We start from the raw sequence: 25,099 nt of genomic DNA, 5'->3' as shown, positions 1-25,099 counted from the left end.
AGCCCTCTCACTCCCCCTCTGTAGGATCAGGCCTGGCCTGCATCTGGGTTCACTTCAATGCACTTGTTCCTACCCCATCTCCATCAAAGGCAGCCCCGAAATCATGCTCTCCCGTTTTCATGGTCTCCACCAGGTCGGCTGCGTAGGTGAGGTTGGGGTCGGGGTGGTGGCCGCCGAAGTCCTCCAGAGGAGTGCAGTTGACCGCTGAGTTTGCAGGGGCACCCAGTTCTTCACAGAGGATCTTCTTTACATATGGCCCCACGACTAGGGAGAGTATGAAAAGAAGAATCAGAAAATAAAATGTGTCAAAGTCCATGGGGGCTGGGGGACAAGGTGGAGGCGCTCTAGGGAAAATGACATGAACAACAGTGATTATGTGCAAACAGTACTCAGGGGCTAATGGACAGCTGGCCTGAGTAGAGTAGAAGGTTTTAGGAAATAGGAGCTAGGAGAGATTAGGTTGGAAAGGGGGAGAGCAGCTGACGAAGGAAAAAGGGGGGGGAGGAAGGAAGGGAGCTGGCCATTAGGAAGACTCTACTACACACCTGTGCCAGATGCTTCTCAACCGTGTTTTCACGCAGTCCTTCCAAATGGCCCACAGCTGGTGCACTTAGTGTTTAAGACCTTAGACTCACTCTAGCCTGACCAGGCGGTGAGCAGCGGACAGTCGAACTGGGACACAGAGGGCCTACATTTGAAACCCCGAGGTTGCAGGCGTGAACACAGGCTCATCGGGTTTAAGCACAGGTTTACCAGCTTGAGCGCAGGGTCATAGACATGTTCCCATGGTCGCTGGCCTGAGCCCAAAGGTCATTGGCATGAAGCCCAAGGTCTCTGGCTTGAACCCAAGGTCACTGGTTTGAGCCCAAGGTCACTGGCTTGAGCCCCCTCTCCCAAGGGGTCACTTGTTCTGCTGTAACCCCCTGGTCAAGGCACATATGAGAAACCAATCAATGAACAACTAACATGCCTCAAAGCAGAATTGATGCTTCTCATCTCTCTCCATTCCTGCCTGTCTGCCCTATCTGTCCCTATCTATGTCTCTCTCTGACTTTTCTCTCTGTTTCTGTCAAAAAAGAAAAGAAAAGAAAAGGAGCTTAGCCTCTAGAACCGGAGTGCCTGGGCTCAAATCCTAGCTCTCCCAACCACTGGCTGTACAATTCTGGGAAAGTTACTTAATCTCTCTGTGCCTTTGTCTACCCTATCTGCAAAATGAGGACAATAATAGCAGCTACTTAATAGAGTTAAATGACTTAATAAATAGAAAGCACTGAAAATAGTACAGGCACCTGTTATAAACGGTTACATTATGATTATCACCTTCAAGTTATAGATAAGAAAACTCAAGTTCTGAGATGAAGCTATTTGCCCAAACTTACATAGCTAGTTGGAGCGGGAGTTGGGATTCAGAGCCCTAAACTTCCTACTCTATTGAGCTATCTGACAAACTGATGAAAGGAACACAAAAAGTATCAACAACAATGAATAACAGGAAAAACCAGTCACATACTTCATGGTGACACCTAGTATAACTACCAAGAACTCACATCTCTAAAACATTAAGAATGTGTTTTCCTCAAGGAAGGCAGTGATATCAATATATGTCACAGAGGCCAGGACAGAACAGAGTATGTGTCTCCCATTAGGGCCATGTGTTAAGGAGGCTATTGTCATCATACAGAACAAGATCTAGGCAGGCAGGGCTATAAGAGATACAGAAACTGAGCCATTAGAGGAACAACTGGAAGGCCTGAAGAAAGAAGTCTAAGCCTGACCTGTGGTGGCGCAGTGGATAAAGCATCGACCTGGAATGCTGAGGTCATCGGTTCAAAACCCTGGGCTTGCCCAGTCAAGGCACATACAAGAAGCAACTACTAAGAGTTGGTGCTTCCCACTCCTTCCCCACCCCCTGCCTTTCTCTCTCTCTCTCTCTCTCTCTCTCTCCTCTCTCTAAAAATCAATAAATAAAATCTTTGGAAAAAGAATTCTACATCATGCCAGCTTCTCCTGGCAAATACTCCATTGTAAACCCCATTCCTGAGCCAATCCAGCCTTCTCCTCATTCCTCTAATGTTGCATCTATTTTGTTATTTTTAAGACTTCAGGAATTTGCTACAGACATTGCCTCAGCTGGGAATGATCATCACTTGATTTTCCCACTACCCTCAATCTTTCTTTCATAAAAGCTAAGCTGGTTGCCACTTATTCAAGAAACCTTTCTTAATACCCTCTCATCAGACTATGCCTTCTTCCACACTCCAAAGAGAATACTTGAAATACTCTCATTTTGTTGGTCTGGCAGGGTTAGTTTTTTATCCATCTTATCTCCCTAAGCATTGCAACTCTGAAGGACATTACCTGCCGAGTTCCTGCCCACCTGCCCAACATACATGTAGTAGATACTTAATACATGTCTGTTGCATATTTTGAAAAGAGAGAATAGCTTTTGACTGAATAAAGAAATAGCCCCATTCTGCGGGACTCCAGAGCCAAGTCAAAACCCAAGGGGAGGAGTTGCAGGGATAGAAGATTTCGGCCCTCCAGAAGGATTTCTAACTGTGGTTATGCAGTGATAACAGGAGGCTCAGAACAGCACCATCAAAAGCATTGTTCAAGCATAGGTAGAAAGTTTTTCCAACCGGAAAAACAGCTGGATTCAACACCAGGGAAAATCCTGCCACTCATAGGTTCCAAATTCTAAATTATTACAAAGCAAATAAACAACCTAAGTGCTCAGGAATTCCCATATTCCTACATGCAAGAAAATCTCATGGTTCTGGTTCATAATAACAGCTGCTGTCTCTGCTGACCTGGCCACACAACCCACAGAGGAAGAAGAGGGAGAGACACACATCCTGTTGTTCCTGAGTTTAATCCTGGGCTTGCTCTCATCCTCTTCTAAGGAAAGGAGCGTGTGGGGGCAGGCGAGTGGGGCGCTGGGGCTCAGGAGCGTGTTTACCACGTCCAGTAAATGATGAAACGCCCCCCCCCCTGGAAATCGAGGGGGCACTTAGGAAGAATGTAAGGAATCTTCTGAGGGGCAGGAAGTCCACAGAAACAGTTGTATGAGACACAAAATCTGATGCTTAATGTGGAAACACTGCCCTTCACATCACCTTCCCATGAAGAATGCCTCTACTATTTTCGCTGCAGACAGATTTTTATCTGTGTGGACATTACTGAACTGGCTGCAAAATAACCGTTTAAAAAACGTCAGAGATGGAAAAAGACAAGAAGCATATGACTTCACTCGTGTGTGGGAATAAAACAAAAAGCAACAAGCAGGCAAACTCATAGACACGGACAATGGAATGGTGGTCACCAAGAGGGGAAGAGGGCTCGGGACAGGATGAAGAGGGTAGAGGGGGTCAGATCTATGATGACGGAAGGAGACTAGACTGGGTGGTGAGCACACAGTGCAATGTACAGATGATGGGTTATAAAGTCGTACACCCGAAACTCATATTGTTATTAATATTAACTAAAATTACCCCGGTAAATTTAAATTAAAAATGGGGGAAGCCAGAAAGAGTCTTAAGAGAAGGCTGGTGAGAGTATTCTGATGCAGAGTAGAGAGCAGCTTCCGAGCTGCGAGAAGGGGGTGGGAGAGAAACGGCCCGTACCTCCATGCATGGCATCTATGCGGATCTTCAGTCGGTTTGGACCAGAGAGCAGTTCTTTCAGTGCTTTGAAATCAAAGATGTTTCTCAGCATCGTAGCATAAGCTTCCACTGAATCCACAATTTCCACTGTGGGAAGAGGCAATATTGAAAGATGGAGGAACTAATCCCATCCAGAAATATTATCCTCTGACGTGATCACACTGCTGTAAACATGCCACCGCTATTTTAAAAAGCCCCCAGATGCCAGGACCGTTACATGATATTATTCAATATGAACAGTTTTCCTGAGAGGTAAATGATATTAGCTCTATTTTGTAGACAAGGAAACTCAAGGTCTGCAAGGTTAAGTCACTTGTCCACACAGCTGGGATGCGGCACACAGGATATTTGATGGAGGTTTGCCTGATGGTAAATTCTGCTTTGCTACCACTTTGATTCCCTATCCATCTCCATGAGGAGTGTGTCTTGGTGTAATAAATAACAGAAAATGTGACACCTACTTTCTTTACCTTTTTTCCCGGCTCATTGCCATTAAGACTTAATGGTGCCCTGGCCGGTTGGCTCAGCGGTAGAGCGTCGGCCTAGCGTGCGGAGGACCCGGGTTCGATTCCCGGCCAGGGCACACAGGAGAAGCGCCCATTTGCTTCTCCACCCCTCCGCCGCGCTTTCCTCTCTGTCTCTCTCTTCCCCTCCCGCAGCCAAGGCTCCATTGGAGCAAAAGATGGCCCGGGCGCTGGGGATGGCTCTGTGGCCTCTGCCTCAGGCACTAGAGTGGCTCTGGTCGCAACATGGCGACGCCAGGATGGGCAGAGCATCGCCCCGTGGTGGGCAGAACGTCGCCCCTGGTGGGTGTGCCGGGTGGATCCCGGTCGAGCGCATGCGGGAGTCTGTCTGACTGTCTCTCCCTGTTTCCAGCTTCAGAAAAATGAAAGAAAAAAAAAAAAAGACTTAATGGTAAAAAGCAGAAAAAATATTTTTTAAGATAACATTTTCACAAGCACGACTAAAGGAATAAAATAAATATAAAAACAGTATTGTTGAATTTTCAGGAGTCTAAACATTAAAAATTTAAGAAATTCTCTGCTTGCATTTTCTAACTCTAAGTAGGTCCTCAAGATTTAGCAAAGCACCACCTTCTCTCTGTTAGAATGCGGCTATCAGCGCCTGATGGGTATGGTTTCAAACAAAAAATGCATTGTATAAACCGCAGTCCAGAGGAAGAACACGTGTTAGAGCAAAGTCAAAACACAAGTCACACTGCTAACCATCTCCTCCTCGTTTGCTTAAATCAGATAATTTCATAAACATTTGTTCCATCAATACCTATAATACCTTGGCATTTAACAACAAATTGTTTAACACTACTGCCTATACAGGGAGTTTCAATTTAGCCCCCAAAATGGTCTAATTTGATTTTACTGAATATTAGGGCAGGAAAAAAAAATCAAAACCCAGGCTTTAGAATCATTCACACCTGACTTAAATCCCGGTTTATCACTCACTCCCTGTGTGACCTTGAGCCTGTTGCGTAAGCTCTCTCAGCCTTTGTTTCCTCAACTGGAAAAAGTAAGTACCAACAGTGCTGCCCTCACAGGGCTACTGAGAGAGGAAAAAGGGATTATAAATGGAAGAGCTTTGCACATAATAAACGGTCAATGAAAGTTAGCTATGAATGTGATCTTCCAGGTCTTCTAGCCAAGTTCATTTGATAGATATGGAAACTGAGGCCTTGAGATTTGGAAATGACTTACCCAGGGTCACACTGCTGATCACTGGCAAGGCCCAGAAACCCAGGTCTCTAGACTCTCGAACCCAGTTCCAGAGCTGCTAATTAACACATGCAAGGCTTAGTGACCACAGCCTTTGGGAAGCTGAAGACCCATGTTATTAAAACCTGGGAAAGCAAATCGCTCAAGTTGGAACTAAGATAGGGGTTTGGGGGAGGGGGCATGAACGTGCCTGTGAAGGGTTTGAATTTGTTTTCTAGGTCAAACTGTTGCTTTCCCAGAACTCCAAGGTCTACTTTCAGGTCAGGGCAAATTGCATATTCTTCAATTGTCTTGCTGATTTGGAAAATCTTATCAGTTACTGCTTCAGGAGCAGGACCTAAAAATCAAACAGCAAACAGTAAGTCATTTTCTGCAGCTGATACGTAAATACAAAAACCACAAAATTTATTAATTCTTCTTCACTAGCATATCTGCCATTCATTTCATCATTCAGGCGGTGAAGGATCAGGGTTGTCTAAAAGAAAATATATGCTGGACCAGCAGGTGGTGCCATAAATAGAGCATCAGCTTGGGATGCTGAAGATCCAGGTTTGAAACCCCAAGGTCGCCGGCTTCAGTGCGAGCTCATCCAGCTTAAGCACGGGCTCTCCAGCTTGAGCATGGTCCTCCGGCTTGAGTGTGGGATCATAGATATGACCCCATGGTCACTGGCTTGAGCCTAAAGATTGCTGGCTTGAAGCCTGAGGGACCTGGCTTGAGCTAGGGGTCACTGGCTCAGCTGGGGTCCCTTGGTAAAGGCACATATGAGAAAGCAGTCAATGAACAGCTAAGGTGCTGCAACTATGAGCTGATGCTTCTCTTCTCTCTCTCTTCCTGTCTGTCTGTCCCTCTCTCTCTTTCTTCCTTCCTATCTGTCCCTGTCACTCTCTCATGTAAAAAAAATAAGGAAAAAAAAAATCATGTGAATGACCATTTGTGCACGGCTCTTCATGCTCAGGTACAGCAGAATGAGAAGCATTTCATTTCCACCAAAGGGAAACAAAGAAGCCCCTTGCCAAGGACTTGAACCAGAACCCTGGCATCCTAAGCCATTGATTATTGGTTTATCCTACTGAACATAATATTGACCATCCTCAAAATGACAGCTCACTCACCTCCATTGGAGATATTGAATTTGATTCCAAAATCTCCATTGGGCCCTCCAGGGTTGTGGCTGGCTGTCAGAATGATCCCACCAATGGCTTTGATCTTTCTAATGATGCAGGAGACGGCAGGGGTGGAGAGGATTCCATTCTGTCCAATAACCAAGCGACCAATCTAGAAGAAAAAATCCAGAGCACACACTTCAACATCAGTAAGTCCAGGGCTAGTGCACAGAAACACCAGTACAGCAGGCAGGTGAACAAAGAAATACCCCGTTAGACCAGGAAATGTTTTTAATAAACATTTACAATTTGGATGGTTGTTATTATTCTTCTAAGTAGAATATTATTATTGTTGGATAATATTGTTATTGAAATAGAATCATTATTTTTGAACAACACCATTCCTTCAGATAGTTTTTTGGGACTTTACAGTTTTAGAACAGTGTATGATCTGGGGTACTGTATGTAGGACTCTGGCAAGAAAATATAAGATACTCAAAACAGAGCCTTTCCAAACCAGGTTCATAATCTGGATACACTGAAAGAATGTGAGAAAACCCACGTTTCTATCTAATTCAATCATATTTTCAATCTACATTGGGAGAATATAAGTTCAGCTAGTTAAAGGAATTCTAACCCAAAGAGAAGACATCTGTAAATTAAAATGTTTGGAAAAGTAAAAAGGGCAAACTTTATATGAAGAATGTTACTAAACATATCTTATAATTTATGTGTCCAGTCAAGCTTGGGTTTTAATATAATGCCACATGAGGGTGTACCTGAGTCACATCCCGGGCCTAAGGCATGGAACGCTGGAAGTTACTGGTAGGTAATCCATCATAACTGCCCGCATGCAAGGGCTACAGGTAAGCACTTTTGTTGTGTTCTTAACTCACCTTCCCACATCTCTCAAGGATGGTATCAACACAGCTCCTAAATCTTCCTTCACTAAAATGATAGTAATTTATATGTGTCTCAACATGACCCATAATGCACAGAAAGAAAGAGAGAGAGAGAGAGAAGAGTTTGAGCCCTCCCTCCATTCTCCCTTCTGAGAGAAGAAAGGGAGAGGAATGCTTTAAAATTTTCCCATTTGTTATTTCCTTTTGCCCCACCAGAAATAAATATAGTTGAAGAAATGACTTGATAGTAGAAGATGTGTTTCTAATGGTGAACATGCCAAGATACCTGGATCCTATGGGAAAGTTTCTCCTGAACTATTACCTTCGCCTCCCTCCCATCATCGCCCTCCCACAGGCCTTACAATTCCACCCCTCTACCACCAACCACCTGTCAGGAAGCAGCTGGTTCAATTTCAGTCACCTCTTGGCTTTCATGTCTATCTCTGAACAATTTTTGTTATACTGATATTTTGGTTGTATCCTGCCTTCCTCAGGAAGTAGTAACAACCAGGCTAGGAGCTGTAAATAGGTCCTTTATAAACTAGAGAAACCTGACAATGGTGTGAGATCAAACGTAACGATTATTACTGAGCTGTAGAGTGCTTCCTACAGCCCAGGACGCTTCCAATTCATTCTCACAATTGCTCCTCCTATTGTGTTGATGAAGCACCTGAGGTCAAGGGTTGTCATGATCCTGCCCTTTTGTTCATTCTTACATCCATTTAACAGCAATAATAACAATAATAACAAGCAATTATGGAACAGGGCTATGGTAGGCACTGGGATAGATGGCAAGGCAATGTCGCATGGTATCTAGTGGCAATGGCTGGGACAAGCATGGAAACTTCTGACTCAATACAGTGGGAGTGGTAACATCTTACACTTCAAGCAGTTTCCAGGTGTGGTTTTGATGAGAATAAAAGCCTATGGTAGAGGAGTTCTAACATTTCAATAGGAGAGGCTTAGAGATGGCCACTTAATCAGCTGGAGTGGCTGGTGGAGTTATCTGGAAATTTTATTTCCACATCAAGCATACTGACTTTTACTTAGATTTTATATGTGTTTAGTGTGGAAGGGGAGACTGATACATGAATATTAAGCTATGCTACCCAAATCACCACTTAATTCCACCATTCCTATTGGTGAGATCTGCATTCAGTAATGGTCCAAGACAGAAGGTAAGAATAAAAAAGAGATAGAAGCAAGGTAAGTCCTTAGTAGCTTCTTTCTCTTGGGCCCATGAAGAGGTAGAGCTGGCCAAAATATTCCCTTCCAGAGCAGACTCATTCATATGAATCACCCTCAGGAATATTGATCCTCAACTTGATATTGGGGAGATAGTACTCTATTATCCTCCTGCCTTGAGGAAAATCTGAAGCATTGTAACAGCTCCTGACTCAATTTCCTCTGCTTCTCTCCCAGCTGTGCGCCCGTTGCTCTATACTGGCTGAACAGATCCTACCTCCTCAAGCTCACCTAGTTCATCTTCTAAACTATAGTTCTGTGTCCCTTCTCTACTCAAAAGTCTTCCCTGTGCCATTATTATGATCCAGAAATTCCACTTCTAGGTGTTGACACAAAACAGAGACTCAAACAAATGACTGATACACCCATGTTCATAACAGTATTATACACAATAACCAAAGGTGGAAACAACCCAGATGTTTATCAATAGATGAATGGGTAAAGAAAATGCAGTATACAGAGGAATATTACTCAGTCTTAAAAAGGAATGAAATTCTGATACATGCTACAATATGGATGAACCCTGAAAACATTATATTAAGTAAAACAAGCCAGACACAGGTATTGTATGATTCCATTTATGAAGTATCTAAAATAGGCAAATTTAAAGACAGAAAGTAGATCAGAGGCTGCCAGGGGCTGGGGGTGAAGGGAGGATGGGGAGTTAGTGTTTAGTGGGGATAGAGTTTTAGACGAAATAATGAAAAAGTTCTGGAAAAGGGATAATGATGATGGTTGCAGAATATTGTAAATGTAACTAATACCACTGAATTGTGCACTTATAAGTGGTTAAAATGCTAACGAAGACTCTTTCTCTAGCTCCCCAGTGTCTACCAACTTAGAGATAACTCCGTCTGCCTGGCACTGCAAGTCCTCATCCAACAGCCTTTCCTGCCCTCCCCCCTCCCCTGCTGCTCCCAGCTGCAGCGCCTCGGTCATACTGCCATGCTGGACACCTCACTGTTAGCCCACGAATTATAGTCACACATGACAGGGAGAAAACTGAAATTTTCCTTTTAATTGAAACTAGAGCTTGGTGTTTTCTCATGTTTGCCATGCTAGTCTCAGACACAAGTTGTAGTCTCATTTCTAAACATCCTTCTAAGTTGAAAGCTCTGGGGATGTATAAGAGATCGGTGTTATAAATGGGGCCCACCAATATTTTATTTTATACACTAACATTCCCTGTAACTACATATAGCTCTATGCAAACAAAATCAAAGGGAAACTTCCAACAAAGATACATTACATTCTATAATTTAGAAATGCACCAGATAAAAGCGCAGTGAAGAGAAAAAAAAAATGAAATGACCTCCACGCAGCTCACGAGGCTGAAGAACCCTCCAAAGAACTGGCTCATGGGTGGAGTGCATATTGACAAAGGTGAGGCGGGAACGCTGACTTCTACCAAAATAGAGTATCTTCCTTTTAGATTTTCTCCCTATAGTTCTGGCAACAATTGAAGGGCTGTTAAAAGAGTCAGAATTTAGGATATGTTATAAAAAGAAACCCTGGCCGAGAGGTCCACTGGTTAAGAGTGTCATCCTGACACACAAAGGTTGCAAGTTCAGTCCCTGGTCAGGGCACATACGAGAACAGATCGACGTTTATCTCTCTAAAACCAATAAATAAATTAAAACAAAAAAGATTATCAAGCTATATAGGATTTTATAGACTTTACCAGATTAAAGTGCTTTATTGGTCCACTAAATGTTTTAAGTAATTCAGTTGGGTAGCATGACTGCTTTAAAGGCAACATCACTTTTAATAAAGAATGCCCTTGAAGAGACTTAAAAATATTGCTTGCACTGCCACAGCTCTAACAAATAGGCAGTTACCATATTTAGTCAATTATTATCACTTAAACATATAATTTAGCAAACCTTCAGACTGTAACACTGAGAAAGTCTACAGGGTCTACCCGAATTATACATTCCTACCACCTCTTCCACATCCTTCAGCTCCACACAAAAATGAAATGAAGCCAAATATATCACAGCAAAGGGGACAGTGTACCAGATGCACTCAACAATCTAGATATATGCGGAGAAATAATGTTCCATTCATTCTCTTTCAAAAGATTAAAAGCATCTTAATTATGTTCCCTTTGCAGCTCTCCTTAAAGGTGAAATTTACAGCATGTCACATATTACCTTAAAAAATGTGTATGTGTCATAATAATTTCATACTTGAGTGCTTTATCAGCAATTTTTACATGAAAGGCATTCAGATTCTGAAAGTAGGTATAAAGGGAACCTAGCATTATATAATCAATAAGATCTAAAAACATTTTAAAATTTAATTTGGTAGTGTGTGTGTTTTTTTAATTTGGCTTTGCAATCACACCTGTTTGGCATATGATTAAAATAGACTGAAAATGAATGCTTAACACATTTGATGGCGATGCCAAATTTTATGATCCCAGAAACAGGATCACTTCCAGAAAGGAAACACAAAAGATTCTTAAAATTTATGAGTACTAAAAGACTGTATGCTCCAAATTATTGCTAACTATCACCTATAACACTAAAAAATATATTTTTTTGGTCTCACAGAGGAATGTGCAGAGCAAAAACAGCAATGTGCTGATGCCCACCTTTCTATAAATCAGTGGGACTGTGCAAATTGTTAGATTATCAAGATCAGTGCTTTCTGGTGCAAGACTCCTTCTGATCTGGTTAATTCAGCCACCACAGTTTTTCATGATGCAAAGCATTAGCACAGCCTCCTTATATAATAGTCTTACAGGAGTTATTATCTCTACCCTGCTGCACAAAGTCACTGCACACGGCTTCTTTGTGTCCAAGGTCATTATAAGCAGGTTCCCCTGTAACAGGTCCTCTTGGAAGGCTCACACCTAACATTTTCCAAGCCCCTCCTAGTATTTCTGCATGACTACTATGATTCATAAACAACAGCATGCCCTGGCTTTTGTTTTCCTGTTTGACAAGTGACTGCACCTCAACAAGAAAGCCATTGAAAAGAAACAAAATCCTCCTCTCTCCACTCATTAGAGCCTTCTTATGAAGGATAGAGAGCCCCCTTAAAACTATTGTAGCTAGAATGTAGATAAGACAGCTAAACTCTAGGGGTGCACTTTATATGTCTAAAAAGCAACAGATACTTGTCCAAGCAGCACAACATATAAGAAGTCAAACTTACATTCCTATATTCCAATGTGACATGTAATTTCAGCAGATTTTCACAATAGCTAATCTCTGAAGTCACAATGAAACTTCACTGGATGTTAGTAGAATTGAGGTGTATATCACATACAAATCTTTGTAATTCTGTATATTTCTGCAAAGTTGAGGTTATGTGGAGAGTCAGAAACATAACAATACTTATCGTATACCAACCCCATTGGCGGCCGCCATCTGTGCTATTGTTTCTATTGCCGATTTATTAAAGTACCGCCCATCTCCACCAACCACCAGTGAGGATCCCTGGCGATCTTTTAGGTCTATGGAGAAGCATATACTCTGGATAAAGTTTTCCAGGTAGCATGGCTTTGCCTCAAAATAATAGGTTTTCTTCCGTAATCCACTAGTTCCTGGTTTCTGGTCATAGTAGGGAGCTGTAGCAAAAGTCAACAGAGGGAGAGGACCTTCTTCCATTTTCCTGTATTTCCCAGAAATCCATTCATCAAAATCACTCATCTTTCATTTCCACTACTTGGCTCGGTGAAGGTATCCAGAAAGCAGCCAAGCGTCCACCAAATAGTCCGTCCAACCTGAAGCTGCAACGGTGTCTGAATAACTAACAGAGGTCTTGTCTGGACAATCACTCTCAAGGAGGAAGCTGGGTTAATTCCTTGCTGTCGTCGCCCCTTGTGAAAACTTACGGGCCACACGCCCACCCACACCCACTCATGGAGCAGATCTTCAAAGTTGTTTTGATGAGGACACTTCTGCCCACAGAACCAAGCCAAACACCCTTCAATTATTTTTGCCACACGACCCGTTAGGGCGGAGATAGCTCCGAAGGGTGTTGCATGCGGCAGACTTCAGTTACAAACACCAGATGGCTGCCAGACTCCACTCCCAGAGCCCAGGCTGAGACAGAGCAAGTGCAGACCCAAGAAGCAGGTTCGTGAACGAGACACCCTGGGGCAGCTCCCTCCGCTCCTGACACCCCTTAGACCAGAGCCTCTCTGGGCATTCGTCACTGAAAAGGCCATCTGAAGCTAAACTTACTCCACGTCATCTAGCAAGTTAAAGGTCAATCTTAAAATGGAAGTGAAGGATCTCGGTTACCTCCGGTTTTCTTGCGTTACCGTCATTTTGATACCCAGGTGATTTTTTACTTTCAATATGCAATCCCAGTTAGAAGGGGGAAAATAATTTAACAGAACATGTTTATTCATTGACCACCAAGGATTTCACAAAATAATATTCAGTTCTATAAGAATAGATACCTCCAAATGCCATGAATGACCAAGCTGTTGGTCATTATGGAAGAGTGGGGATAAAGATGCCCAAGTCCCTGAGAATGTGAGCCGAGGCGCAGGGCTGTGGTGGGGGAGAGTATATTTTTCTAAGTGCATGGGGTTTGATGGAGTTATAATTTGAAAAAAATATAATGAAAAAATAAGATTAAATTTTGTGTTTTAATTTTCTCAGTTTTAAATAGACTTGACTTTTAAGAAAAAAGTTTTAGTGAAGTAGTTTAAGCCCACTGCATTTGAAGAACCTAAAATGTTTTTAAAACACATCACCTGAATAAATTTGATATCCAACCCTACTTGATCCCTGAGATTTTATTAATCTATTTAATTTAAGTGGATTTTATTAAATACCATGCATGTGTGTTCTTTGGTTCAGCAAAAATTATTAATTAAGTTCCACTGTCAAAGATTTGATAGACTTGTTAAAGATGCTTAAAAAGTGAACCAGGACTAGTGACTCCGCATGTTTGGAGAGTGTGACATGAACTGAGGAATCAAGGTTTTCAAGTAAAAAAATGAATAACCAATTGACTAACAAAATCTGAATATTTTCTAGATTTTCAGTGGAGTCCAAAAGCAAGCTAGTGCTGAGAGCAGCAGGCTGTCATCTCTCTGGCACATGATGAGCCTGTGTCGCAGGTCTGCTCTGAGCAGGGCCAGCAAAACCAACAGCCCCATGAGCAGAAAGGGGCTATCGGCAAGGGAGCCTGTTCTCCTTTAAATGACAAATGGGGCTGACCCTTCTGCAGGGAAGACCTTGAGACATAACATTAATATAATTCACAAGATATAGCTGTTCAGTTGAAAACCAGTTGGCTAAAAGATAATGACTTTCTAAAGCTTATTTTTGTTTCCTATTATAGTTTCTAAAACTAAAATTCTTTAGAAATTAATTTACGAAGTAAGCTTGCTTTATCCACAGTTTACATCCCCACTGGTTTCCAAGCTTTCTACAATGCACTTTTGTAATTCATATTTTTAAAGTTTGGTGCCAAGTTTCCTCTAGTTTTAGATAGGCTTGCAAATTAGGCCAGCATATGTGTCTTGACATACTTAATAGATCCAGATTCATGACATATCAACCCAATAATCTTTTCATTGGGAATAACAGAGCAACCAACCACATAATTGGTAGTTTTCTTAATGAGATCTTGAAACTCCAGGGTAGAGTCAGGGATAGTTGGTCACAAGGGTGCTCCAACATCCCCAACCAAAGCTTCTCCTCCCACTCAGCCCAGTATGTGCTCTGCTAGTGGTCCGCCCCATTCTGATAATGCTCCTTCTGAAGCGAGAACTAGAAGAATAACGTTTTGTTGGCTTTAACCCCCACACTTTATTTTATTTATAGTTTGTGGTTAATCGATTCCATAAAATGAGAAGTTATGAGGAACCAAGGCGTAAGTATGCAAATTCAAAATAGTCAACGCAAAACAATACATGCATAAAAGTCGGTTCACTTGCAGCCTGAGATCCAACGACAGATCTTGTTTCAAAGAATGGCCAATGCCTGGTTTTCTTTCTTGAAGATTCTGTCCACATCAGATACTAGAACACCTCAGATTATCAGTGTGTCCGTGTGAACCAAAACTCGTTTCTAAAAATACCTTTTCCCATTGTAACTGCTGTAAAGTACACTTTTCTACAATTAAGCCTGCTCCTGGGCCTAGTGCCAGTTTCTAACTATCTCAAAACTGACTGATATAGAAAGCCTTCCAAATGTCAATACTCTAATTCTTAAAAGATAAAAAAAAATGTTTCTAAAGTAGTTATTGCAAACAATAATGCTGATGCAATTCCAGTCTTAACTTTCCAAGTCCCTGATATGCCACCCTGGAGTTCATTTGTTTGCCTCTCCATTACAAGATTTTTAAATCTGCTTCCCCAGTTGGTCATCTTTCTATTGAAAAAGTTATTTAACACAAGTGGAAAGAGATAGCAGTGCCTGAGCATTGAGAGATGATATATGTCTGTGGAAGGAGGTCGTAGGTAAACCCAGCGTTCCCCCTGGATGGTAATGTCTGTGGGCATTTTCCATCCCTGAGTATGTGCCACCTACAGCCTGGGAAGATTCCCATTCCTTATGGCTTGTGCACATGTCAATGAACACCCAGCAATTTAAGTGCACACCAAATCTAAGGCTCCAAGGAAAGAGTCTGTACCCCAAAACAGAAGAACGTTTTCAGCAACTACATATGTCTGTGATAGGATGTGTCTATATGCAAAATCAGATCCAAAAAGACATAATCCTTGCCCTAGAAAAGCTTCTATTCTAAAAATGGGCCTGAGTCATAATTTTATGGACACTAAAGTACTCAACCCCATATAAAAATATTACCAGAAGCAGCAATGTTAGATGGACTGTGAAGTGTGGTAAAAAAAAAAAAAAAAAGAGGAGAGGCATTAAAAACATTAAGCTTCCAAAGACGCTCAGACTAAGTGGGGCAGCTATTAAGAAACTCATCTGTCTCAGCTCCGCAGCAAAGGTTGAACTTCATCTTCGGGAACGTTACTGTCGAGCATAGCGAGCCCAATTTGGCCTAATGAATTCGCCTACATTGCCAGTACTCCTTCACAATGACACAAATTATATCTCATCCATATGGGGGATTTAAGGATTACTCCCTTCAGGCAAGGAACTCTCATACTGGTTTTGAGTTCAATCAATTTTTCAATGGCAGAGTTATGAACCCCTTCGCTCCCGGCCTCTCAAAGACCCTGGCTCCCATGCTGATTAGCAATGATGCCTTCCTAGTACAATACAGCAGAAACGGTAAACTGGCCAAGCCTGCTTTCTTTTTCTTTTCTCTTCTTTTCTTTTCTCTTCTCTTCTTCTCTCTCTCTCTCTCTTTTTCTTTTTTCTCTTTCTTGCCATCAATAAACATTTACTGGGTGGCTAACTACTATGTCCCAGGGCTCATGGGAAGGCTGGACCCAAGGACTAAGTGGGTTCACCTCTTCACACCAAGAGTTCTTCTTTAGCAAGTGGCACAGGAGTGCGCACAGAGGGTGGAACTGCTCACACTATCTCTAGGCACAAGACCTGGGAAAGAAGCTGCTAACTGGGCTAAAAGCAGCAGGGATCACCAGACACACCCCCCCCCCCCACTCTGGGGGCCTGAGCTTGTGACTGGCTGCAGGTGCCAGCCTCTGACTGCTCGGGGTGTCAGGACAGGACACACACGCTGGTAACAGTTATCATGTACACCAGTAAGCAAGCCTGTGTTAAATGCCACACCCAGGGTAGACACTGCAGAAGAACGCAAAGATCATAGGTTTAGAAGCCAGACACAGGCAGGGCTCTCAACCCTTTGACTCTAGAAGGTAGAGGAAGCACAATCTTACGCAAATTACTCAAATGAGCTGAGTCTGTAAAATGGAGATAATGCTCAAGGTTGTTCTGAGAATTGAATCAGTAAACATATGTGAAAACAGGCAGTACTGTGTCTGGCCTGTAGCAAATTTTCAGTGTAAGAGAGCCCCTCACTCCCGAGTCTCAGATTCTCCACCTCTACAGATCCAAAAAGACATTTTTGGAAAAATAACACCTGCCTCAGCTTTTGTGAAAATGACCTTGCTGAATGTCTATGAAAGCTTCTGAGAACTACAAAATGATGCAATAAAATGATAAAAAAAATTTCATTCTGAGGGAGGTGGGGATAGAAAAAAAGGAGGATGGATCTTGGGTCTTAAGAATTTCGTACAAGAGATGAGCCATCACTGCATGGTGGCACCGGCACTGTCCCAGAGGTGTGTGTACAGTTGTGGCTCTCGAAAGGTTGCAGAGATGGGGTGAAACTATAGAAATAGTTGGGGTGAGATTATAGAGTCCCACAAAGCGCACTTAAGTTTATTTTGTAGGCATCAGAGGCTATGGAAACTTTTAAGCAGGAGCAATATAAACATATATTTTTTGGAAAGTTGAGTGGTTCTGGTGGTGCATTGAATAGCTTGGAAAAGTCGAGACTGGAAAAAGATTAGCCAAGACTTGCAAAAAGGATGCCCTCCTTGCTGTGGTGGCTCTGAAGGACCCCTTCCTCCCCAGTCAGTGGGATCCTGCCCAGAGCTGCTCCTCGTCCTACATGAGACTTGAGCTTTAAGCCCTTGGCCCAGTTGAGTTTTCTTTTGCTCCAATATGAAGACACTACCCAACATCTCTCTTTCCTCTGACCCTTTCTCCATGTCGTGTCTTCCACTCATTCCCTGTCTTCTCCATAAACTGGCCCCATGCCACCCCACAACAGTAGATTCCCGGGGCCATGTTGATTCTACAGGACCCTGATGCCAGACCGTATTCACCATGGGCAGACACCTAACCAAAGCTGAATCAGTCATATTTTCTCTCCTAGTAATCTAGAATTAAGACACAAAAGTGTACTAGTCAAATACAGTTAGTCCTTAACCTGGGAAGACAGGAAAGTCCAGGAGCTTTGGGACAGGGACAGTGGTGTCATGAGAATCTCCATTGAATTATGACTGACAGCCAGACAATACATGAGAACACAGGTGAGCTGTGCAGTATCCAACTCTTGGTCATTAGTCATCTCTAAGAGTTTGGGGCCTAATATACGGAAAGAATTGGACAAAAATTCAGAATAGAATCAGGCAGAAAACAGGTTAGATCAATCTACTTGAGAGGGTAGCATCTGCAGATTCATGAGACCGAGAATTAGGAATGTGGTTGGATACAAGCCACTCAAGACTCCCAATTGGCACTGCCATTCTGGACTGGAGTGGTTCCATATCCAGATCTCCGGCCAACATGTACCTCAGACAGCTGACAAGGTCACCCCTAATTCAATTGGAAAGGTAATTCCTAATTGCTTGGGGTGAGAGAATAGTTTTGAAGTGGGAATTTTTAAATATAGAAAGATTTAGAATTAAGTATAGGCCAGATGAAGTAAATCAAATCCATAGTACACAGAAAAAATAAATCAAACTTATAGTATTAATATTTTTGCAATAAGTTTGGAAATAATCTAAGTATATTTGATACTTTAAGTACATTAGAGCATATGGGATATTAGTTGAACAGATTAGGCTTGTGAATCCAATATGTAATGTGTAGCCTGAGTAACTTACGTATTTTGACTTATGATTTTAAGTTTAAGGAAGTAAGAGAATTTTATCAAAACTATAACCATTATTGGAACATTTAGGAAAACACTGAATGTACCACATATGTAAGTTTAAACCATCAGATGTGTGCAGTTTGCTGTAATGTTTCAGGGAGTGGACTCTAAGGCCAGAGAGACAGGCTTGGAAGCCCAGCTCCGCCAGTCACTAGCTATGTGACCTCAGACTCTTCACTTAAGCTTTCCGTGCTTTTATTGCCGCATCTATAAAAATGACAAGAATAATAGTCCCCCCCCCCCCATGTCACCTGTTGCAGTCATTGAATCAGGTAATAAACAGAAAGTTCTAAAACCCGGGCTAGCATAGGATGCCCTGCCCAAGTATCTGCTGTTATCATTGTTAGATTGTATGAGAACAACTTGAATACTCTCAAAGTTTTGCCTGTTATACCCAAGATCACACACACACACACACACACACACACACACACACACACAAACCCACCAACTTCTACTGACAAGCGTGTCAGCAGAGAGAAGATGAGGCAGCTGTGCTGGGACAGACAGACAGGGGGACAGAGGACCTGCCTGGGCCACTCCCACTTTGGGCTCTGGTGATGCCCCTGTGCCCTCCACTCTTGGCTTTCAAGAGACACGCCTCTAGCATTACGATACCACCCCTTGGTGACTCAGCGCAGTCTGACTGGGTTTCTGTCACTGTCAGTGACAGTGTGTTGGGCGGGGCTGGTCCCCATCTGCCATCTCCAAGGCAGGCCCCACTGCTGCTGTCCCACCCAGGGAACCTGCTCCCTTCACCTCTGAGCAACCTCAGGAAACAGCAAAAGACTGGCAAGACTACCCTTCACTAGTTGGTTGACAAATTACTTAATTCTTGGGGCCCCCATTTTCTCATCTTTGAAATGGGGATTGAAAATAGTACCTACTTAGACTCATGGGAGTGACTATTTCACAACACAAATATCAAGTCATTATATTGTACACCTAAAACTAATAAAATGACATATATGAATTATACTCCAGTTTTTTTTTAATTACATCTCTTAAAGAGATTTTAAAAAATAAAATAGTACTGACTGCATAGGTTTGTTGTGTAAAGATACAATGAGTTGTCGGCCCTGGCCAGTTGGCTTAGTGGCAGAGTGTTAGCCTGGCATGTGGAAGTCCCAGATTCGACTCCCAGTCAGGGCACACAGGAGAAGTGACCATCTGCTTCTCCACCCTTCCCCCTCTCCTTTCTCTCTCTCTCTCTCTCTTTCTTCCCCTCCTGCAGCTAAGGCTCCACTGAAGCAAAGTTGGCCGGGCGCTGAGGATGGCTCCATGGCCTCCGCCTCAGGTGCTAGAATGGCTCCAGCTGCAATGGAGCAAAGGCCCCAGATGGGCAGAGCATCGCCCCCTGGTGGGCTTGCTGGGTGGATCTCAGTCGGGCTCATGAGGGAGTCTGTCTTTCTACCTCCCTGCTTCTCACTTAAGAAAAACACAAAAAATAAAAATAAAAAAGATACAGTGAGTTATCAAATGTTAAGGAGCTCACACTGGCTAGTTCTAGTGCTTTGTGAGCCCTACATAAGTGTTAGCTTTTATAACTGCCCTGAATCAACCCAAAAATATGTAGTTGCGTTTCACACCTATTTATGGGTGCATGCATTTTAATAGGGTTAGGGAATGATTTTTGAAGAAAATGAGAAATTACAGTAAACTATAAAGAAGGTATGAGGCCAGAAGAATTACAAGGGCCAGATGGCTTAGAGCTGTACAGAATCCCAGGTTCAAAAAGACTCCTGAAGCCTATTTTGAAGTTAAAAACAAAACAGCTGCCTCAGAGTATGTGCATCCTTTAGCGTCCGTCAATCTGTTGTCCATCTGTTTATCCATCCATGTACCAGCAGTTATTGCTTATACTGAGTTACTGCACTCACTTCACCGGGCACTGTGCCCCACAGGAAGCCGACAGACTCAAGCTGTCAAGAAACGTTTGATCTAAAAGGAAAGATAGGCAAACCCACAAATCATTCATTTAAAAATAGAGTAAAAAGTACTAACCTGTGAGCTTGCAAGAGACCTATGAGTGCTCAGAGGGAAGAGAGAAGTTATGGAAGGTTTCTCCCATCTCCACAAATGCCATTCTGGTTTTGTGTGGTTAAATCTAAAACTAGTCTCATTAATTTGTGGTTACACAACAAACCTATGCAGTAGGTACTATTTTCTTTTCTTTCTTTCTTTTTAATTCTCTTTAAGAGATGCATTTAAAAAAACAACTTGGGTTCTAATTCACATACTGTATACCATTCTATTAGGGCTTAGTAATCCCTTTTTTTTTTTTTTTTTTTTTTTTTTTTTTTTTTTAATAAGTTTTTATTGATGTTAATGGGATGACATTAATAATTCAGGGTACATATATTCAAAGAAAACATGTCTAGGTTATTTTGTCATTAAATTATGTTGCATACCCCTCACCCAGAGTCAGATTGTCCTCCGTCATCCTCTGTCTAGTTTTCTCTGTGCCCCTCCCCCTCCCCCTAACTCTCCCTCCCTCCCTCCTGCGTCCTCCCTCCCCCCACCCCTGGTAACCACCACTCTCTTGTCCATGTCTCTTAGTCTCGTTTTTATGTTCCACCAATGTATGGAATCATGTAGTTCTTGTTTTTTTCTGATTTACTTATTTCACTCCTTATAATGTTATCAAGATCCCACCATTTTGCTGTAAATGATCTGATGTCATCATTTCTTATGGCTGAGTAGTATTCCATAGTGTATATGTGCCACATCTTCTTTATCCAGTCTTCTATTGAAGGGCTTTTTGGTTGTTTCCATGTCTTGGCCACTGTGAACAGTGCTGCAATGAACATGGGGCTACATGTGTCTTTACGTATCAATGATTCTGAGGTTTTGGGGTATATACCCAGTAGAGGGATTGCTGGGTCATAAGGTAGTTCTATTTGCAGTTTTTTGAGGAACCACCATACTTTCCTCCATAATGGTTGTACTACTTTACAGTCCCACCAACAGTGTATGAGGGTTCCTTTTTCTCCACAGCCTCTCCAACATTTGCTATTGTCCGTCTTGTTGATAATAGCTAATCTAACAGGGGTGAGGTGGTATCTCATTGTAGTTTTGATTTGCATTTCTCTAATAACTAATGAAGCTGAGCATCTTTTCATATATCTGTTGGCCATTTGTATTTCTTCCTGGGAGAAGTGTCTGTTCATGTCTTCTTCCCATTTTTTTATTGGATTGTTTGTTTGTTTGTTGTTGAGTTTTATGAGTTCTTTGTAAATTTTGGATATTAGGCCCTTATCTGAGCTATTGTTTGAAAATATCAGTTCCCATTTAGTTGGCTTTCTGTTTATTTTGATATCAGTTTCTCTTGCTGAGCAAAAACTTTTTATTCTGATGTAGTCCCATTCATTTATCTTTGCCTTCACTTCTCTTGCCATTGGAGTCAAGTTCATAAAATGTTCTTTAAAACCCAGGTCCATGAGTTGAGAACCTATGTCTTCTTCTATGTACTTTATTGTTTCAGATCTTATATTTAGGTCTTTGATCCATTTTGAATTAATTTTAGTACACGGGGACAGGCTGTAGTCGAGTTTCATTCTTTTGCATGTGGCTTTCCAGTTTTCCCAACACCATTTGTTGAAGAGGCTTTCTTTTCTCCATTTTGTGTTGTTGGCCCCCTTATCAAAGATTATTTGACCATATATATGTGGTTTTATTTCTGGGCTTTCTATTCTGTTCCATTGGTCTGAGTGTCTATTTTTCTGCCAATACCATACAGTTTTGATTATTGTGGCTCTATAATATAGTTTAAAGTCAGGTATTGTAATGCCCCCAGCTTCATTCTTTTTCCTTAGGATTGCTTTAGCTATTCGGGGTTTTTTATAGTTCCATATAAATCTTATGATTTTTTGTTCCATTTCTTTAAAAAATGTCATAGGAATTTTGATGGGAATTGCATTAAATTTATATATTACTTTGGGTAATATGGCCATTTTAATTATATTTATTCTTCCTATCCAAGAACAAGGAATATTTTTCCATCTCATTGTGTCTTTTTCTATTTCTCTTAGCAATGCCTTGTAGTTTTCATTATATAGGTCCTTTACATTCTTTGTTATGTTTATTCCTAGGTATTTTATTTTTTTTGTTGCAATCGTGAAGGGGATTATTTTTTTGAGTTCGTTTTCTAATATTTCATTGTTGGCATATAGAAAGGCTATGGACTTTTGTATGTTGATTTTGTATCCTGCGACCTTACTGTATTGGTTTATTGTTTCGAGTAATCTTTTTGTGGAGTCCTTTGGGTTTTCGATGTATAGGATCATATCATCAGCAAAAAGTGATACCTTTACTTCTTCTTTTCCGATGTGGATGCCTTTTATTTCTTTGTCTTGTCTGATTGCTCTGGCCAGAACTTCTAGCACCACGTTAAATAAGAGTGGAGAGAGTGGACAACCCTGTCTTGTTCCTGATTTAAGGTGGAAAGTCCTCAGTTTTACGCCATTTAATATGATGTTGGCTGATGGTTTATCATATATGGCCTTTATCATGTTGAGATATTTTCCTTCTATACCCATTTTGTTGAGAGTCTTAAACATAAAATTGTGTTGTATTTTATCGAAAGCCTTTTCTGCGTCTATTGATAAGATCATGTGGTTTTTGTTCTTTGTTTTGTTGATATGGTGTATTACGTTAACCGTTTTACGTATGTTGAACCATCCTTGAGATTCTGGGATGAATCCCACTTGATCATGATGTATTATTTTTTTTATATGTTGTTGTATTCGATTTGCCAGTATTTTGTTTAGTATTTTAGCATCTGTATTCATTAGAGATATTGGTCTGTAGTTTTCTTTCTTTGTGCCATCCTTGCCTGGTTTTGGTATGAGGGTTATGTTGGCCTCATAAAATGTGTTTGGAAGTATTGCTTCTTCTTCAATTTTTTGGAAGACTTTGAGTAGAATAGGAACCAAGTCTTCTTTGAATGTTTGATAGAATTCACTAGTATAACCGTCTGGGCCTGGACTTTTATTTTTGGGGAGGTTTTTAATAGTTTTTTCTATTTCCTCCCTGCTGATTGGTCTGTTTAGGCTTTCTGCTTCTTCATGACTCAGTTTAGGAAGGTTGTATTGTTCTAGGAATTTATCCATTTCTTCTAGATTGTTGTATTTGGTGGCATATAGTTTTTCATAGTATTCTACAATAATTCTTTGTATATCTATGATGTCTGTGGTGATTTCTCCTCTTTCATTTTGGATTTTATTTATTTGAGTCCTGCGTCTTTTTTCCTTAGTGAGTCTTGCCAAGGGTTTGTCAATTTTGTTGATCTTTTCAAAGAACCAGCTCCTTGTTTTATTGATTTTTTCTATAGTTTTTCTGTTCTCTATTTCATTTATTTCTGCTCTGATTTTTATTATCTCCTTTCTTCGGCTGGTTTTGGGTTGTCTTTGTTCTTCTTTTTCTAGTTCCTTAAGGTGTGAAGTTAAGTGGCTTACTTCGGCTCTCTCTTGTTTGTTCATATAGGCCTGAAGTGATATGAACTTTCCTCTTATTACTGCTTTTGCTGCATCCCAGAGATTCTGATATGTCGTATTTTCATTTTCATTTGTCTGTATATATCTTTTGATCTCTGCACTTATTTCTTCTTTGACCCATTCATTTTTTAGAAGTATGTTGTTTAGTTTCCATAATTTTGTGGGTTTTTCCCCCTCTTTTTTACAGTTGAATTCTAGTTTCAAGGCTTTATGATCAGAGAATATGCTTGGTACAATTTCAATTTTTCTAAATTTGCTGATATTGTCTTTATGGCCCAACATATGGTCAATTCTTGAGAATGTTCCATGTACACTAGAGAAAAATGTATACTCTGTCGCTTTGGGATGAAGTGTCCTGTAGATGTCTATCATATCCAGGTGTTGTAATATTTCGTTTAAGGCCACTATATCTTTATTGATTCTCTGTTTGGATGACCGATCTAGAGCCGTCAGCGGTGTATTGAGGTCTCCAAGTATGATTGTATTTTTGTCAGTTTTTGTTTTAAGGTCAATAAGTAGCTGTCTTATATATTTTGGTGCTCCTTGGTTTGGTGCATATATATTAAGGATTGTTATGTCTTCTTGATTCAGTGTCCCCTTAATCATTATGAAATGACCATTTTTGTCTCTGAGTACTTTTTCTGTCTTGTAGTCAGCATTATCAGATATGAGTATTGCTACACCTGCTTTTTTTTGGGTGTTGTTTGCTTGGAGTATTGTTTTCCAGCCTTTCACTTTGAATTTGTTTTTATCCTTGTTGCTTAGATGAGTTTCTTGTAGGCAGCATACAGTTGGATTTTCTTTTTTAATCCATTCTGCTACTCTGTGTCTTTTTATTGGTAAGTTTAATCCATTTACATTTAGTGTAATTATTGACACTTGTGGGTTCCCTATTGCCATTTTATAAATTGCTTTCTGTTAGTTTTGTATCTTGTTTGATTCTTCTCTTTTGTTTTTCTATCATTTGTTTTTGTTTGTTTGTATTCCATACTTCTTTCCTCTGTTGCTACCTTTTTTAAGTCAAGTGTTTTTGTGGTGGTTTTTTCAAGGGTGGTTACCATTAAGTAATGAAAAGGGTACCTACCATATTCATTGTAGTACCCTTTCTTATGAGTATTTCTGCGCTTCATCGTCCTTTGCTACTGTTAATCTTCATCCTTTCTCCCCTTTTTTTTCTTTTGTTGTCACAGTTTAAGTTTGGTTTTATTGTTTTCTTGGTGGAGCTGTTACTTGGGGTTCTGTTTTCTTTTGTTCTTTGAATCTGGTTGGACAACCCCCTTTAGTATTTCCTGGAGTGGGGGCTTTCTGCTGATAAATTCTCTCATCTTTTCTGTATTTGTGAATGTTTTTATATCTCCTTCGTACTTGAAGGATAGCTTTGAT

At 41.1% G+C, this 25,099-nt stretch overlaps 1 protein-coding gene across 2 annotated transcripts in view; it reads right to left on the bottom strand.

Moving 5' to 3' along the window:
• PGM1 (phosphoglucomutase 1) overlaps positions 1 to 25,099 on the bottom strand; it is an 80,540-nt gene that overhangs the window by 31,025 nt on the left and 24,416 nt on the right. Inside the window, exons 1-5 of one of the 2 annotated variants that reach the window (XM_066376463.1) lie at positions 12,005 to 12,458; positions 6,508 to 6,670; positions 5,583 to 5,729; positions 3,624 to 3,749; positions 74 to 264 (exon numbers count right to left, since the gene is read on the bottom strand). In XM_066376463.1, coding sequence (XP_066232560.1) covers positions 74 to 264; positions 3,624 to 3,749; positions 5,583 to 5,729; positions 6,508 to 6,670; positions 12,005 to 12,304 — 927 coding nt within the window. In that variant the 5' untranslated portion in view covers positions 12,305 to 12,458. Of the gene's footprint in view, positions 1 to 73; positions 265 to 3,623; positions 3,750 to 5,582; positions 5,730 to 6,507; positions 6,671 to 12,004; positions 12,459 to 25,099 lie in introns of those variants that run through there. The other variant, XM_066376462.1, reaches the window with a different exon arrangement.

Source organism: Saccopteryx leptura, chromosome 3, assembly GCF_036850995.1.
Source record: "Saccopteryx leptura isolate mSacLep1 chromosome 3, mSacLep1_pri_phased_curated, whole genome shotgun sequence".
NCBI lineage: Eukaryota > Metazoa > Chordata > Mammalia > Chiroptera > Emballonuridae > Saccopteryx > Saccopteryx leptura.
This window is presented reverse-complemented; position numbering and strand designations above follow the sequence as displayed.